Source organism: Ctenocephalides felis, unplaced genomic scaffold (assembly GCF_003426905.1).
Source record: "Ctenocephalides felis isolate EL2017-DRISC unplaced genomic scaffold, ASM342690v1 CF-g0.4_SCAFFOLD_00845, whole genome shotgun sequence".
Taxonomy (NCBI): Eukaryota; Metazoa; Arthropoda; class Insecta; order Siphonaptera; family Pulicidae; genus Ctenocephalides; species Ctenocephalides felis.
The window spans coordinates 27028490-27043204 of record NW_020536999.1 but is presented as its reverse complement, the minus strand read 5'-3'; the positions used below and the strand labels follow the sequence as shown (position 1 = coordinate 27043204).

At 27.5% G+C, this 14715-nt stretch overlaps 1 protein-coding gene across 1 annotated transcript in view; it reads right to left on the bottom strand.

Annotated features, from left to right (window-relative positions):
* Positions 1-1716: 1716 nt before the first annotated feature.
* The window catches only part of LOC113375217 (ATP-binding cassette sub-family G member 1-like), a 75105-nt gene continuing 62106 nt past the window's right edge, over positions 1717-14715 (bottom strand). Inside the window, exons 5-12 of the mRNA XM_026615165.1 lie at positions 9331-9476; positions 5975-6213; positions 5454-5719; positions 5035-5203; positions 4279-4379; positions 4042-4197; positions 3658-3863; positions 1717-1926 (exon numbers count right to left, since the gene is read on the bottom strand). Coding sequence (XP_026470950.1) covers positions 1788-1926; positions 3658-3863; positions 4042-4197; positions 4279-4379; positions 5035-5203; positions 5454-5719; positions 5975-6213; positions 9331-9476 — 1422 coding nt within the window. The 3' untranslated portion in view covers positions 1717-1787. The remainder of the gene's footprint in view (positions 1927-3657; positions 3864-4041; positions 4198-4278; positions 4380-5034; positions 5204-5453; positions 5720-5974; positions 6214-9330; positions 9477-14715) is intronic.

Below are 14715 nucleotides of genomic sequence, written 5' to 3'. Positions count from 1 at the left end.
GTCATTCAGCAAGAGAATAAATTCAGAATATAAAAATTAAATAAATACTGAACCACTATCAGAAATTTATAGAACATTCGAACAAGAGAAAACAATTTTATTTAAAAAAAATATTATCTACCATACATGTTTTTTATTTCGAAATGGAAAATGTTATATAAACCTGACAAAAATGATTTTGTCTTTATTACATTTTTATATTTGGAAGATTTTCTGAAGCTGAATGATGACTCGCATATAGCGTCGAAATTATTACAAACAAATAATTATGTATATATATATATACTATTTTTAATTATTTAACGCTTTTCATAATTTATTAAGATTGATTCATAATCTATAAGAAGTTGATTTCGAATAAAATGTTAGAGCTGCTTCATATGCATTCAGGCGTCTTTATTTATAAATTTAACAATCCTTCTAGATTTTTAATTTATGTTATTTTGAATTCTATAAAAACTGTTCAATATTTTATACATGATAATTTGAAGTTAATCACTACTTTGCATGGAATTTAATCCTTTTAATATATACACTAAAATTCAATTTCTCTGATACATTTCATAAAATTTGTAATTGATTGTGTGAGAAATAAAAATCAGTTATGGTAAAAATAAAACCTTTTAATGTTTTTTTTTATCAAATCACAGTAGTCCTTAGTATTACTTAAGTATATTAGTACTTTTCTAATTACTTGTATATACGAGATAGAGTCATACAAATTTACTTATAACAACCATTTCAGAGAGCATTTAGACAATTTTTTAATAAATTAATTATAAACACAAGATCTTATAATTTAAAATTGCATATTAAAAAATAATACAAATGAAGGGCCCATAAAAATTACACACGAATTAGATAGGTAAATATAAAAATGATTATTGGAGCATTCATTTTATGGCATGTGTAAATATTTTTTTGTAAAAATTATAGATGAAATATATACGCAAAATGAAAATGTTCAAAAATTACTGATTAAATACCTTTGCTACGTGAAAATGTCCATTATAATTACTTTTCAGCAATATTTCAATTCAAATATCAGTAATTTAGTAAAATCTTAAGACTAGAAATTCATATTTCATATTTAGTAAAATAGATTATAAATTTCTAAAATAAATTACTTTTATGTATCTTATTAAATAAACATAATAATTTCATTTTAACATTTGTAATGCATAATTATTATTAACAAGTGCATTAGAAACAAAGATCATAACAAATATTCTCGAATCAACTAGAGTTTATTTATCACAGAAATGTTATGTTTGATTCTTAAATAAGATACATAAACTTATTTGAAATATCTAGTCAAAAGGAAATATACTACTTGAATTAATAATGAAAACCTAATAATGATTTTAACTAGCACATTTGACCAAAATGTCTGTCTCAATTTAACCATATATTCAGATTCAAACAATCATTCAAATGCCCTGATAAATTTGTTTAAATCTAGATTATTAAAATACTTATTGCACACTTAAGCCTATGAGTCTAATATTAAGGCAAGGAAGAAAATGACCAATATCAGTAGAGACCAGCTCAAAACAATATTGTCAATTTCTTATTAATTAGAAAAATATGATGAAATAATTTCCAAATAATAAAAACTGTGGAGTAGTTTCAACAAGACATAAGACATCAATATCCAAATTTTAACTGTTATCAAATGTCTTGTGTTTTATGGATAAGTCATCATATTAACCAGATCACTAACACATATCTATTATCCTTAATTATAAATAAATAATTATGTTTAATAAAAACACGATTTTTTTAAATTAACCGTTTCTCAATGTTCTTTTTAATGTGCAATATCCTGCAATTCTAACGGCGACAAAAAAGGCGGCCAGGACACCAACGTCTACCCAATAATTGTCCAAATTCATATCCAATTCTTTGGTTATAGTCTTAGGTGACCTAATAGAATAAAGTTATTTGTAGTGTCCATTTTTGATGATTCATGGTGATCTTGTATGATGGTTGATGAAAATGAAATGAAATTATTCGATGCTTCATGATGTTCCAAACCCAGAAATATCAAAGGTTCAAGGAATTTCTTTATGAACTTGATCTTGTTCTGAAGTTAATTATTTTTTAATCGAACTATTTGAAATTTCGTGCTGATAAGCACTTCATATTAGACAAATTTTCGATTGTTGTTTCAATTATTATTCTTGTGGATTTTTGCAGTAGCTATATATAATAATACGCATGTTCCTATATATAATCATGTACAGTTGTACACCTATATATAATCATATACATGTCCATATGTTTTCGACTAATTAAAATAGATTATCTCTAAAATTTTGCGTATGAATTGATTTAATTTTGCCAGAAAAGGCAAACAAATAAATTTATTTAAATTATCTGCAATAAAAACCCTTCAACTTTTTAAAATATTATTAATATAAAATCATAGATGTAAAAGTCTCAAGAAAATCTTGAATTTGCACTTTTTACATTATTAACTTCCCCTAGGGTGAGTTATAGTAATCGCAAAATTATCGAAAATAATTTTTTTTATATATTTTTACGTTTTAAAGGGTTCTGGTCATTTTGGCATACCTTAGAAAAAATGTATGTATGTGTATGTGTGTGTATGTGCGGATACAATTTTTTGTCGACGATTTCGAGAACACGGATCAACCAATTTGAATAATTAAAAAAACATCCGATTCCTATTGATAAGGAGACGTGCTGATTTTGGATAAACCAGGTTGAGCCGTTACGAAGATACGGGGCAAAAAGTGCCAAAAATGGTAATTCAATTTTTGAGAGAACGGAGCGTCTGATTTAAGTGATTTAAAATAACATTTTATTTGTATAGATAAAATAAAAAACTGATGAAATTTTTGTTAAGCCAAGTTTTAGGGTTTCGGAAATCCAATAAAAAAGTAAAAACATGCCATTTAGCGGACAAAATTGATTGATGCCCATTAATTTATCACTTTATAAACATTTTAATAATAATAACAATTTTTGTTTACATTTCTATGGGTTTCGTACCAATTTTTATCCAAAATACTGCGACGCTTACGCGCTTTGTTATTTCGTTTCTACGCAGCTAACGTATCGCGAATGCTTTAAAAAAGTTCATTTTCCAAAATATTTCAAAGTATAAAAAATTCAAATTTTTCAGAAAGGTTTTCAAAACTTTCAAAAATTCAAATTTTTTTTTATAACTTTAATTTTTGGTATGGGAGGTACCAGCAATTTGCCTTAAGGCACAATGCCATGCACCACTAGTCTTGTTTTAAAATTACTGATGTATGGAATTTAGTACTGATGGACTAATGTACAAACTGATATTTTCAGGTTTGTGCTGATAAGAATGTTATTTAAAAAAAAACTTAATGTAATCTCAATGATTTTGATACATATTACATTTTTGATATTTTTGTTATGGTTCTATTCAATTTTTGAAAATAAATTCCAATACATTACATCAGCTTTAAAGATTGTTATATAATATGAATGAATAAAAAAAAATATGCACAGATGATATGTGAGTGTCAATTTTGGGGCATGAATTTCGCATTAGTTGACTTGCAGTATATTATCCTAATGATAATAATTTTTAGATACCAATATCAATGATAATTTGCAATAAATTTACATAACAAATCTTTATTTCTCTAAAGTTACCTGAAGTGACAGTAAATATCTTCTGGGCAAGGCAAGTTGGCCCTTCCGTAGCCGTAACCTGCTATGAATAGACCTTCTAGGCCAAATTTAAGATAACTGATATTCGAAATATAACTCCAGACTATAGGCATATGAGTAAATTGTACTAAAAATCCAGCAAAGACCAGCATTGTACAGGTGAAAATTGCACCGAAAAATGTGCCATTCTGGAAAAGAAATCTCTGATTAGAAATAGTAATATTTAAATTAATCACAAATTAGCTTAAATCGATTTCATTAACGTCAATTTGAATGTATGGAGATGATGGCATATTCTAATTGTCTGTGGGTTATACTAAAAACGATCTTTACATTAAACTATTATTAGTAAAATTTTATTATTACCACTGGGTCTGTGACAGATCCTAAAAATATTCCTATTCCATCAGATGCCAAGGTAACCAAGACGCAAATGGCAACATACATCAGAAATCTATACATTTCTAATGGTTGATATGTCATCACATAACTAACAGAACAGAATAATACAGAAAACATTATCTGAAACAAAAATAGAAAAATATTAGAAAATTAATTTATTCAAAAAAATATTCAATATTTATATTTAAGTTAAATACTCACTTGTACTGGAATGTTTGCTACTAAAAATGCTGTATAATATGTCCTGAGCTTGTACCAATTATTGAAGCTTTCTTTTCTTAATACCGGTAATTCTGAAGGTACTGTAAAACATATAATGTTATTATTATTACCAATTAAAAATATATTTTTTAATATAATATTGAAAAAAACACTTAATTTCGATTTATGAACCCAGATCATTATTCATCAAAGTATGTATAGTTGCCTTGTGATTCGGTGTATATAATATATCATTTACAGAGAACCATATTTTTCAAATTCTATACATTTATAATTATAATCAGATTAAATAACAAGAGATGTTTTTAGATTTTTTTGTATATTTTCGTAGTAATGTAACCAATTAGCCTAGGACAATCAAATTCAATCCTTACTAATCGAAATTCAATTCTAAATTATCGAAAACTTGTTTTGTGTTCTCTTGGATCTTTCAATCCAATATCAATTCATAGATTGTCTTCTTTCAAATTACTATTCGAGTTACATTGAACTATTTAATTCTAGAGATTTTTATTTACAAAAAAGAGTTAGGAATAATATTTCCTTTAGATCTTCATTTACTTTCATAATTTATTTTCGTCGATTTAACATCCTTACCGTTCTTTGCATGTTTTGGTTAATCACGTTGTCATTCATAAAAAATCGTTAAATTTAATTCAGAAATTTAAAGTAATTTTATTTTTGAGGTAGCCAAGTATTTAAAACAAATAATTTCCTATTTCCTAAAACACTTACATTTTAAAATTGCCGGCATCATAGTTGTGTAACACAAATAGACTAGTGACACCAAATACAAACTAACATTACTAATTGTCTTCAAACCATTTGAGCCTGAATCACCATATAAAAGTCCCAAAATTACAGCAACTAGTACGTGAATAATTGCTTTTAGGTGGGTTACAGTCTGTAAATGAATAAATATTTATTAATCGAAATATATTATTGCATACAAATTAAAGTTTAAAATGATAATCTAATGCTGTGAATTGACACTGTTTATCATAAAAGCCAATGGGAACTAATTGTTACATAGTAATTATTAATAATTTTCATATATTAGAAATTCAACTTTAACTAAAAAAATAGAATATAATTCAATGTTGAATTCTCCAACAATTAAATCTGCTACATATATTTTTTTATATTTATCTCACCCAATCTCTATATAGCTGAACAAAACATCGCTGAAGTAGTATCCAAAATTTGCAAAATTCCGAAGCAGGTCCTACTAAAACCATTGTTTTAGCAAATTCCTCACTATCACTTGGCTTAAGAGTATTATTATTATGGTGGTTTTCTCTTTCAATGGAAATCATTTGCAATTTTTCAGGATCGTCGTCCGAACGCCAACTATTGTCTTGAGCAGCAAAATTCATTTGTTCTGTGAAGTCTCCATATTCTTTATTCGCCACTTCAAGAACTAGATAAAAAACATATGTAATTAATAAAATGTAAATATTAGAAAAAAAATATTTCCTAAAATACTACGCCTTAAGGCGAGAATTCTAATACCAGAAAAGAATTCGAATTCTAATACCAGAATTTTGTTAACTAATTCATCTATCTATCTATGATCATTGTTATTAGAATCATAATTTGCAGTGAAGGTTCAAGATATTCTAGAAATCGAGCAATTTGAAGAGGCAAAAAATAAGAACCTAGTATCTATGCTTACGGTAATCTGCAGGATTGTGATATTGCGGACAATGCAGGCCAAGACTTCCCAGGAAAGGTACAACATTGGCACTGTCGCCCTTGTAAACGCAGGTTCCAGCAGCCAAGACGTACACATGGTCCATCTCCAAGAAAAGGGCAGCCGAGGGCTGATGAATAGTGCAAACGACGGTTCTTCCTCCTCGAGCCAGATCTTTGAGCATTGATAGACATTGGGCAGATGAGGAACTGTCTAAACCTCTAGAAAATAGAAAAATAAATAGCTTAAATTGACGCACTAAGTTATATATTAGATGAAAGGTGATGACTGTTGCTTTTTTCGAATATCTGGAGAACCAATCAAGATGCCAAGTTGAGACTGTTTAAGATGAAAAATCGTATGAATATTCATAACAAACATTAGCAGCACAACTGCCTAAGCCATTTGCGAGAAAAAGAATTTGTTGTGTTTAAATATGCAGATAAAGTGCAATTCTGTTCCTCCTTTTTGAATATCCCAAGAACCCATCAAGATATCATATTGAGATTGTTTTAGAATGTAAAATAGCATCAATAATTATAACAGACAACGCTAAAAATACAATTGCCTAAGCCGTTTCCGAGATGAGGATAAATTCTGAAATTTGCAGATAAAGTGCAAGTCTGTTCTCCTTTCTGAATATCCTGAGGACCAATTAAGATATCAGAACTACAAGTACTATTCTTTCTAATATAACTATAGTTATAACTAGTGGGGTGCGTGGCATCGTGCCTTAAGGCAAATTGCTGGAACTTTCGGTACCGTAATTAAAAATCTCGGTACGGAACACAAAACAATGTGTACACATTATTAAAATCTCTATAAAATATCTGATAATTTGATGTACATATGTCCAATAAACAGTTTTGACCGCCAAATGACATTTTTATAACTTATTTTTATTAAAAGTCCATAACCGCTAGATCTGCCTTCCCAAAAAAGTAATCATTTTTTCATCTTGTCAATACAAGTAAATGTAAAATGTATTCTCTTAAAAACTGAGTTACCGTTTTTGGCACTCTTTGCCCGGTATCTTCGGAACGGCTAGACCTGCCTTCGCCGAAAAGTAATCAGCAGGTGTCCTTATCAACACGAATCGAATGTTTTTTGAATTACTCAAATCGGTTGATCGCCATTCCCCAAATCTTCGACAAAAATTTGTATCCGCACACACACACACACACATACATCCATTTTTTCTAAGGTATGCTAAAATATTCAGAAACTTTTGAAACGTAAAGATATATAAAAATTTGATTCATTTCGATCATTCTCGATTTTTTTGCCATTACTATAACTTACCCTATGGGAAGTTGATTAATACAAGTATACTTGTATATATACAAGTGAACTCCTATAATTAATTACCTAATTAATTAATTATACAAGTTCACTTGTATATATACAAATGGACTCCTATAATTATCTAATTTTGTATAAAAACAATTGAATACTATAATTATAAACTTTACATTCTATCCAAGAACCGCTATATCATTGTATTTATTTAATCAATTTATTATATATACATATCATTTTATCATTTGCAAAGTAGTTTCTGTTGCTCCGAGCAAGGCGTAATAAAACTATTATTTTTTACACAACATTTACAACTTATACCAGAGATTCAATTCTATGTTTTTCTACATTCCATGAAAGAATCAGGAAGTAACACCACAATTCCCAGCATTAAATAATAAAATATAGATACGCAATTTATTGTCGTTGATTAGCATTCTTATCTGATAAAAACAAAAACTGATTGCATTAGAATATAAATCTAGTCCTGAATAAACAGACACAACAAAAAATCTAATCAGTCCCGGCAGGTATGTAGAATCATAATTATTCATGAATCAAAGATGATAATACATTATTGACACTTTTTTTTAAATGGCATAGACAAAAAATTAAGATCAAATTAAAAAATATGAAATCATACTAATTTGGGGTAAAAATGTAAGGAAACAGTTGTAATTGGCATTTTACCTTAAGACAAGTTGCATGAACTTCCTGATACGTATACATAATCAACTTAAAATATACATAATCAATAAGAATTTAGATTCAGCTATTTAGATAAAATATTCAACTGTTCATTTCAAAAATAACATTTTTGCTTTTACTAGAAAATAATCAATAAGATTTTCAATGGATGTCTTCCAAACATATTAATTAATATAATTTGTTTATAATTGAATTAAATCAATTTTGTTTCAAAAATATATTTTGTTTAAGTGTGGACTAATCAACGCAATTGCCTACCATTATATTTCGAACAGTTTTTGAATTTTTATAATCTGTTCAAACTTTATTATTTTCTGCTAATTACAAAGAAACGACTTGGTCGATCGTCGCAGAAAACAGACCAATAATTTTTGCCGTTTTTTGAAAAAACGTTAACGAAAGGTCAAAGATTGGCTCACATACACTCAAACAAACACACACATACTTTTTCTAAATTTGATCTCATTCGATTCAGAATGATCGGCCTGGCCGATTTCTTGTAATAAAGAGTTGAAAAAAAAATCCACGATTTTTATGAATTTTCTTTAACGGTAGAGACCATAGTCATATAGTTCATACTAAAATATTACGACTCTACGACAAGTGGTTTAATTCTAAAAATTCGTCGAAATTTGCTAAAATTATTATCGTTTTTTTTTTTTGCATTTGTCAAAATTAGACCTTTCATCGACTTTTGATAAAAAAACGCCTAAACCGATTTCAGAAATTTAATAGCCATTTGATGTATTTCGGTGAGGACTATCGTTTGTCAGTTTTGCGCGACGATCTGCTAAGGCGTTTCTTTGTAATTTAGGAAAAAGTGTTAAACTTTTAGTCTACATTTAAGCTCATACTAACGATTCGATTTTAAAAAGTCAAAAACTGTTCGAAAGATATTAGTTGGGAATAATACTGATTAGTTTTAGGTGAAAATCTACCACGCCGTTTTCTTGTAATTAACTGTTGAAAAAATAAATTATGCCGATTTTTATGGAGCTTTTTTTGGGGATATATATCATGGTCTTATAGAACTTATGACTATTACGGCCTTACGACAAGTAGTTAAATTTTAAAAATTCATCAAAGTTTGAGAAAATCAGTAGTTTTTTGACGTTAGTTAAAATTGAAATTAGACGATTTTCTTGGTACAACGATAGAGTGCTTGGTCTTAATGAACATACTAAACCATTAAAGACTTTCGGAAACTGGTTCATTTATAAAATATTTTGATTTTTGAAAATTTGCTTTTAGAAAATACTCCGAGTTACTCCGAGTGTTCGTTTGTTTTCAATTATGTGTAATGTATAAATTAATTAATAAAATTAACTTACGATGTCGGTTCGTCCAAAAACAGAACCGGCGGATTGTCTATCAGTTCCAGCGCTATCGAGAGCCTCTTCTTCTGTCCTCCCGACAGCCGCCCGCACCTTGTATTCGTGGTCGCCGACAGACCGATTGTCTCAAGGACGCCGTGGATCTAAAATATTTTACATTAATTAATTTTCAGACAATGCATATATTAAGGATCCAACCCAATAAACTAACTAAAATCCTTTTAACAGTTATCTTTCCAACAAGACTTGAAAAACACATCTGCTAGACTCTGCTACGTAGAAGATTTCTGTATCTTTCTTATCTATTTTTTTATGTAATAAAAAATTAATTTCATATGTATATATATATATATATATATATAAGATACCCTTATTCAATTGTAGTTCTTATTTATTTTATTTAAAGTGGAAGTAACACTGATAACTTTTGGGGTAGAGCGGTACCTAAAGACCCGCGGGTAAAATGGTTTACTACTAATATCTCAAACCTAAGTAAAGTTAGGAACTATAAGAGAGAATTCTTATAGTTGTTAAAAATCTTTTAACAACAATATTTGAAAGTGGAGTTAAAAATAGAAGTAGAAATGAAAATATCCAGCCATCACCTTAATTCTTACGACATCGCTATTAGGAGTTAGAAAATCCATAACAAAAGTATTTTGTTTCTTTGTTAGATTTTTTGGTTGTGAGTACTATTGCTTAGTTTACGAGACCTCAATATAATTTTTAAGAATTCACCATTTAATTATTTCATAAGATTATTGTCTTGTTCTAAGTTTGATTCAACGTTTTTTTATATAATCTCTATATAAGGTTACACCTGGGTGGGTAGAAAATAAAAAATGACAAATAAAAAAGTAAATTAAGTTAAAATAAGTAAGTTTACAAGAGAAAAATTAAATAAATAGTTATTCCAACTCTGTTGATAATATTTCTGATAAAATACCAGATCAAGGTTAATTACAGTAGGTATTATATCTGTAAAAAATGAGCCCATAAAATTTTTGTTTTGCTTTGGTTGAATAATGTAGCTATTATTTTGGAAAACCCTTCTATAGCTATTATTCTGTAATTAAAATAAAACATTGGACCTGTTTACACCCTTGCCGTCCTAATTTACCCCGCGTGTTAGTTAAAAAAGGGCCGGGTTACAAAAGTTTGAAAAACCACATTTTTACAATAATGAATTAGTTGGGAGTATGAATTGTTGAGTTGAGAAATGAATTAGTTTGTTTATTAGATTTTTTATTATTTATAAAATAAATAATGGCTACAAAATAAAGTTGAGGGTAAGATGAATCTAATTTCAAAATTTTATGCAAATCGGAGCACAGTAAAAAAATTCAAAGGGGAATAAAGTTGAGGTTAATGACACAAGCGCACTTTAAGACTTTATATTCGCTTAAATATCATTTTTTCCAATTTGATGTCCATTGGACAGTTTAAATTATATAAGATATATTAAAAAAATGTTTTACATATCATAATTTTTTCTATTAAATAAAAATGTATAGCGTTTTTAAATTTACGCTTCTTTGTATATGACGGACAGGTCATTTGGCATGTATAAAATTTTGTCAAATAATTTGAATGTCAAAGAGAATAGAACATAAAAAATTAATTATAATATATTAAAAATACTCATAATAATTTCGTATAATTTAACAGCGCGTACAGCGCGCAAAATGCTAATTCATTCAACGATTAAACTTTGTAATTGGATTTTATTTTAATAAAATATCAAATATCAAATATCAAACGTACTTATGTACGTTGATTTTATAATATTAACCTTGTATTACAAAATGTTCTAAAATAATTATTCGTTGACTTACATTAATTCGGTTTTATATAGCCTGAGATTATGCATCATTATTGTTGAAAATATATAAATATTTATCAGATATTCTAGAATTATTTAACAGTATGTTAATTATTACTTCCATTGCATATAAGTTAATAAAGTAAACATCATTAATACTAAGTCAATCAAATCACCGTTACTACAAATAATTGAAAGAATGATATCCAGAACAACAACTTTAATCACTTCGATATAAATGGAATAAGATCCAATAATATTAATGATAAATATTTATTATTAATTAAAAGAATAATAACGACGTGACGAACACGTGTGAAAACATCAAAGAATTAAAATATGTATATAAACATGCTAATTGAAATTAATTACTGAATCAATGTAATTACCAATTTCTATGCATTTCTGCAATTCAATTTTTTTAGCGATTTAATTGAAATCAAGGTTTTATACGCCGGTTTCTAGAACACGCAATATTCAATTATCATTAGGAAAGTCCATTATAATAGACATATATATATATATATATATATATATATAATATCTTTTTTATTTCAATATTGCTGATTTATAAATAGGTTATAATGAATTACAATATATTTCAGAGTATTAACATTGCTTTGTCCCAACGAATAAATAAGTAAATTAAATTGTTAATGATTAATGAAATGATAATAAAACTCTATTTAAATTTTTTGACCTCATACAAACTTGAACGTTTTCTTTCGATTAAACCGCTGTTGATAATATAACTATACAAATATAAATTTATTAATATATATTTGATTTTAATATATGATGAAAATTTTCAATCACGATTACAAGATTATATTATTAATTGCATAACTAGAGACAATATTGTGGTTAACCTAGGCGTATAAAAAATTAGCGTTTCGTTGAAGATAATGATCAATTTTTGCACCTGGCTCGATCATGACCTAAATCATAGTGGTTTTACATAATTATTCATATAAAAGTATAAACCACAGATGTTTATGAAGGTTTTATACACAATTATTTAAAGGGCAATTTATTAATTACATGATGCCACAGTAAAAAATATATATTTATGAACAAAGCATTAAAATCATTTAGCAAAACATGTACTAATTAAGGAGTATGTGGTTCTATAAAATATAAAAAATGTGCTTATAAGAAAATAGTATTTATTATATAATAAAAACTTAGTACTTCAAAATTTTGAAGAAATTGCCAATATTTGAAATTTAAGATTTCGATATAGTAAGACAAACAAAATATAGGATTTGTCTGAATAATTAACTTCCCGAAGGAGAAGTTTATTTTTTATGGATGCAAGCAATAAATACATTTTAATAGAAGTAGGTTAAAAATAAACTAAAACTAGTGGTGCATGGCATCGCGCCTTAAGGCAAATTGCAGGAACTTCCCGTGTGAAAATATTCGAAGAATATTAAATGTTTTCAAATATATTATAATTACTATTACTTTTATTATTCGTATTTTATAGACAAGTTTTTAAAGTTTATAATGTAATGTAAATGGATGATATTGTTCATATAGGTTTACATGAAAAGTAAAATAAACAAACTTAATGATTTCCTTCGAAGGGGAGTTAGAGTGAAGAATCTTGTCTCATAATTCTAAGAATTATATAAACTGAATTGCAAAGTTAAAATTATTTATTTCAAGTAATTTAGCTAGAATTAGAATTAAAATCCGCAATTATTTTCAAAAAAAAATTTGTAAATTGAATTTTTCTATTTGACGGAAAATTGTATTCACACATACACACACATCCGTTTTCATGAGGTATGCCAAAATATTCAGAAAGCTCTGAAACGTGAAGATATGCAAAAATATTTATTTCTGATTTTTGTTAACGAGAAATTACAAATACAATTATGATCATAGATGTAAAATATGATTTTAAGAAAAACTGACTTTTAGAGCATTTCTTCAGCATATAAAATATATGATATAAATTACCATTGAAAAAGAAAAACCATTGGGTTGCCATGTATAATAGCATTATACCCAAATTAATGCAGGAAAAAAAGGTGAACTTTTGATTTCTTTTACTGTGCTCCAATTTGCATGAAATTTATGGTATTAGGTTCATCTGATCCTCAGATTCAAAAGTATATATATATATATATATATATATATATATATATATATAAAATAAATTTAGAAATATAAAAGAAAGTTAGAAAAAATAGAAAAATTAGAAAAAAAATCGTAACGATAAACGAACATTTAAAACATTATATGAAATGCATTTAATTATTACAAGCAAGATACAAGATAGAAGTGCCATAAATAAAAACGTTTTCTTATCCATCGTTTAATTATCCATTATCCCAATGACCAATTAATCTCCGATCACTCTGCTGCTAATTATTGTGGATAAAATAACATTAATTGCTGACATGTCATAATTGATTCCATATCAGTCACGGTGTCAAAGTTCAATATGAGGAGAATTCAAAGAAAGGTCGCGCATTCCAAAGCAAGGATGTTTGCATAAAAAGAGCCTTCGTGTCGAGACAGCTGTGACATGGGACACATGTTACATGAAAAATAGAAAAAGAATTATATGTAAAGAATCATGATAAAAAATCAGTTATCGTCGTGACAAAAATTTTTCCACGCGGGTCAAGTTCACGTACGTTGTTTGTTGACACCACGGTGGGGTATGTTGAATAGATAAGTGTTTGTTAATGACGGACTTGGTAAAAAAAATATAACAAATATAATGCAATGTAATTATGACTGGTGTACATCGTATTTTAACATAGAAATTAATTCAAAATTGAACTATGAAACAAGACCTACTAGTCGGTAAGTTGGTAAACCAGCGGTTTGAAAGATCCAATAGAAAATGTAAAAAAATGCCATTTGGCGGACAAAAATGATCATCAAATTATCACATATTTTATAGATGTTTTAAGAATAAGAACAAATATTGTTCACATTTCTATGGATTCCGCACCAATGTTTATCCGTTATATATATTGCAACGCGGCGCCCACGCGCTTCTATATTCGTTTCTACACAATTTCTAAAATATTTCAAATTATAAAAAAATCAAATTTTCAAAAAGCTAAATTTTCTTCAAAATTTTAAAAATCTCAAGTATGATTTTTTTTCAAAGACTTAAAAGAGAATTTAATGTTTAATACTCACTTAATAACGTCATAGTGAATATGTAAATTTCTTAGGTCAAAATCCATAACACAGATTATTGATCCAAATGAGGTATAAATATGTTTTCTCGTAACAAAACAGCCAAGGAAAAGTTCATGGTTATCAATCCACGCGAGACATATGTTTTGCCATTGATTTTTGATAAATCCAAGGCGATGGAATACAACATAAATACATATATTTATATAATGCATTTGTTCATAATCTCATGTGTAAAAATAAATTGGTAGATAACAAGTTAAGAATAAATATAACTTGAATTATGTCGTTCATAAAAATTAGTGATGAAATAAATCAAAAGCGTATACTGCAGTTCTAACAAGAGGAGTATTAATTGACAAAATATAACTATGACTTCTGGTAAGTATCGA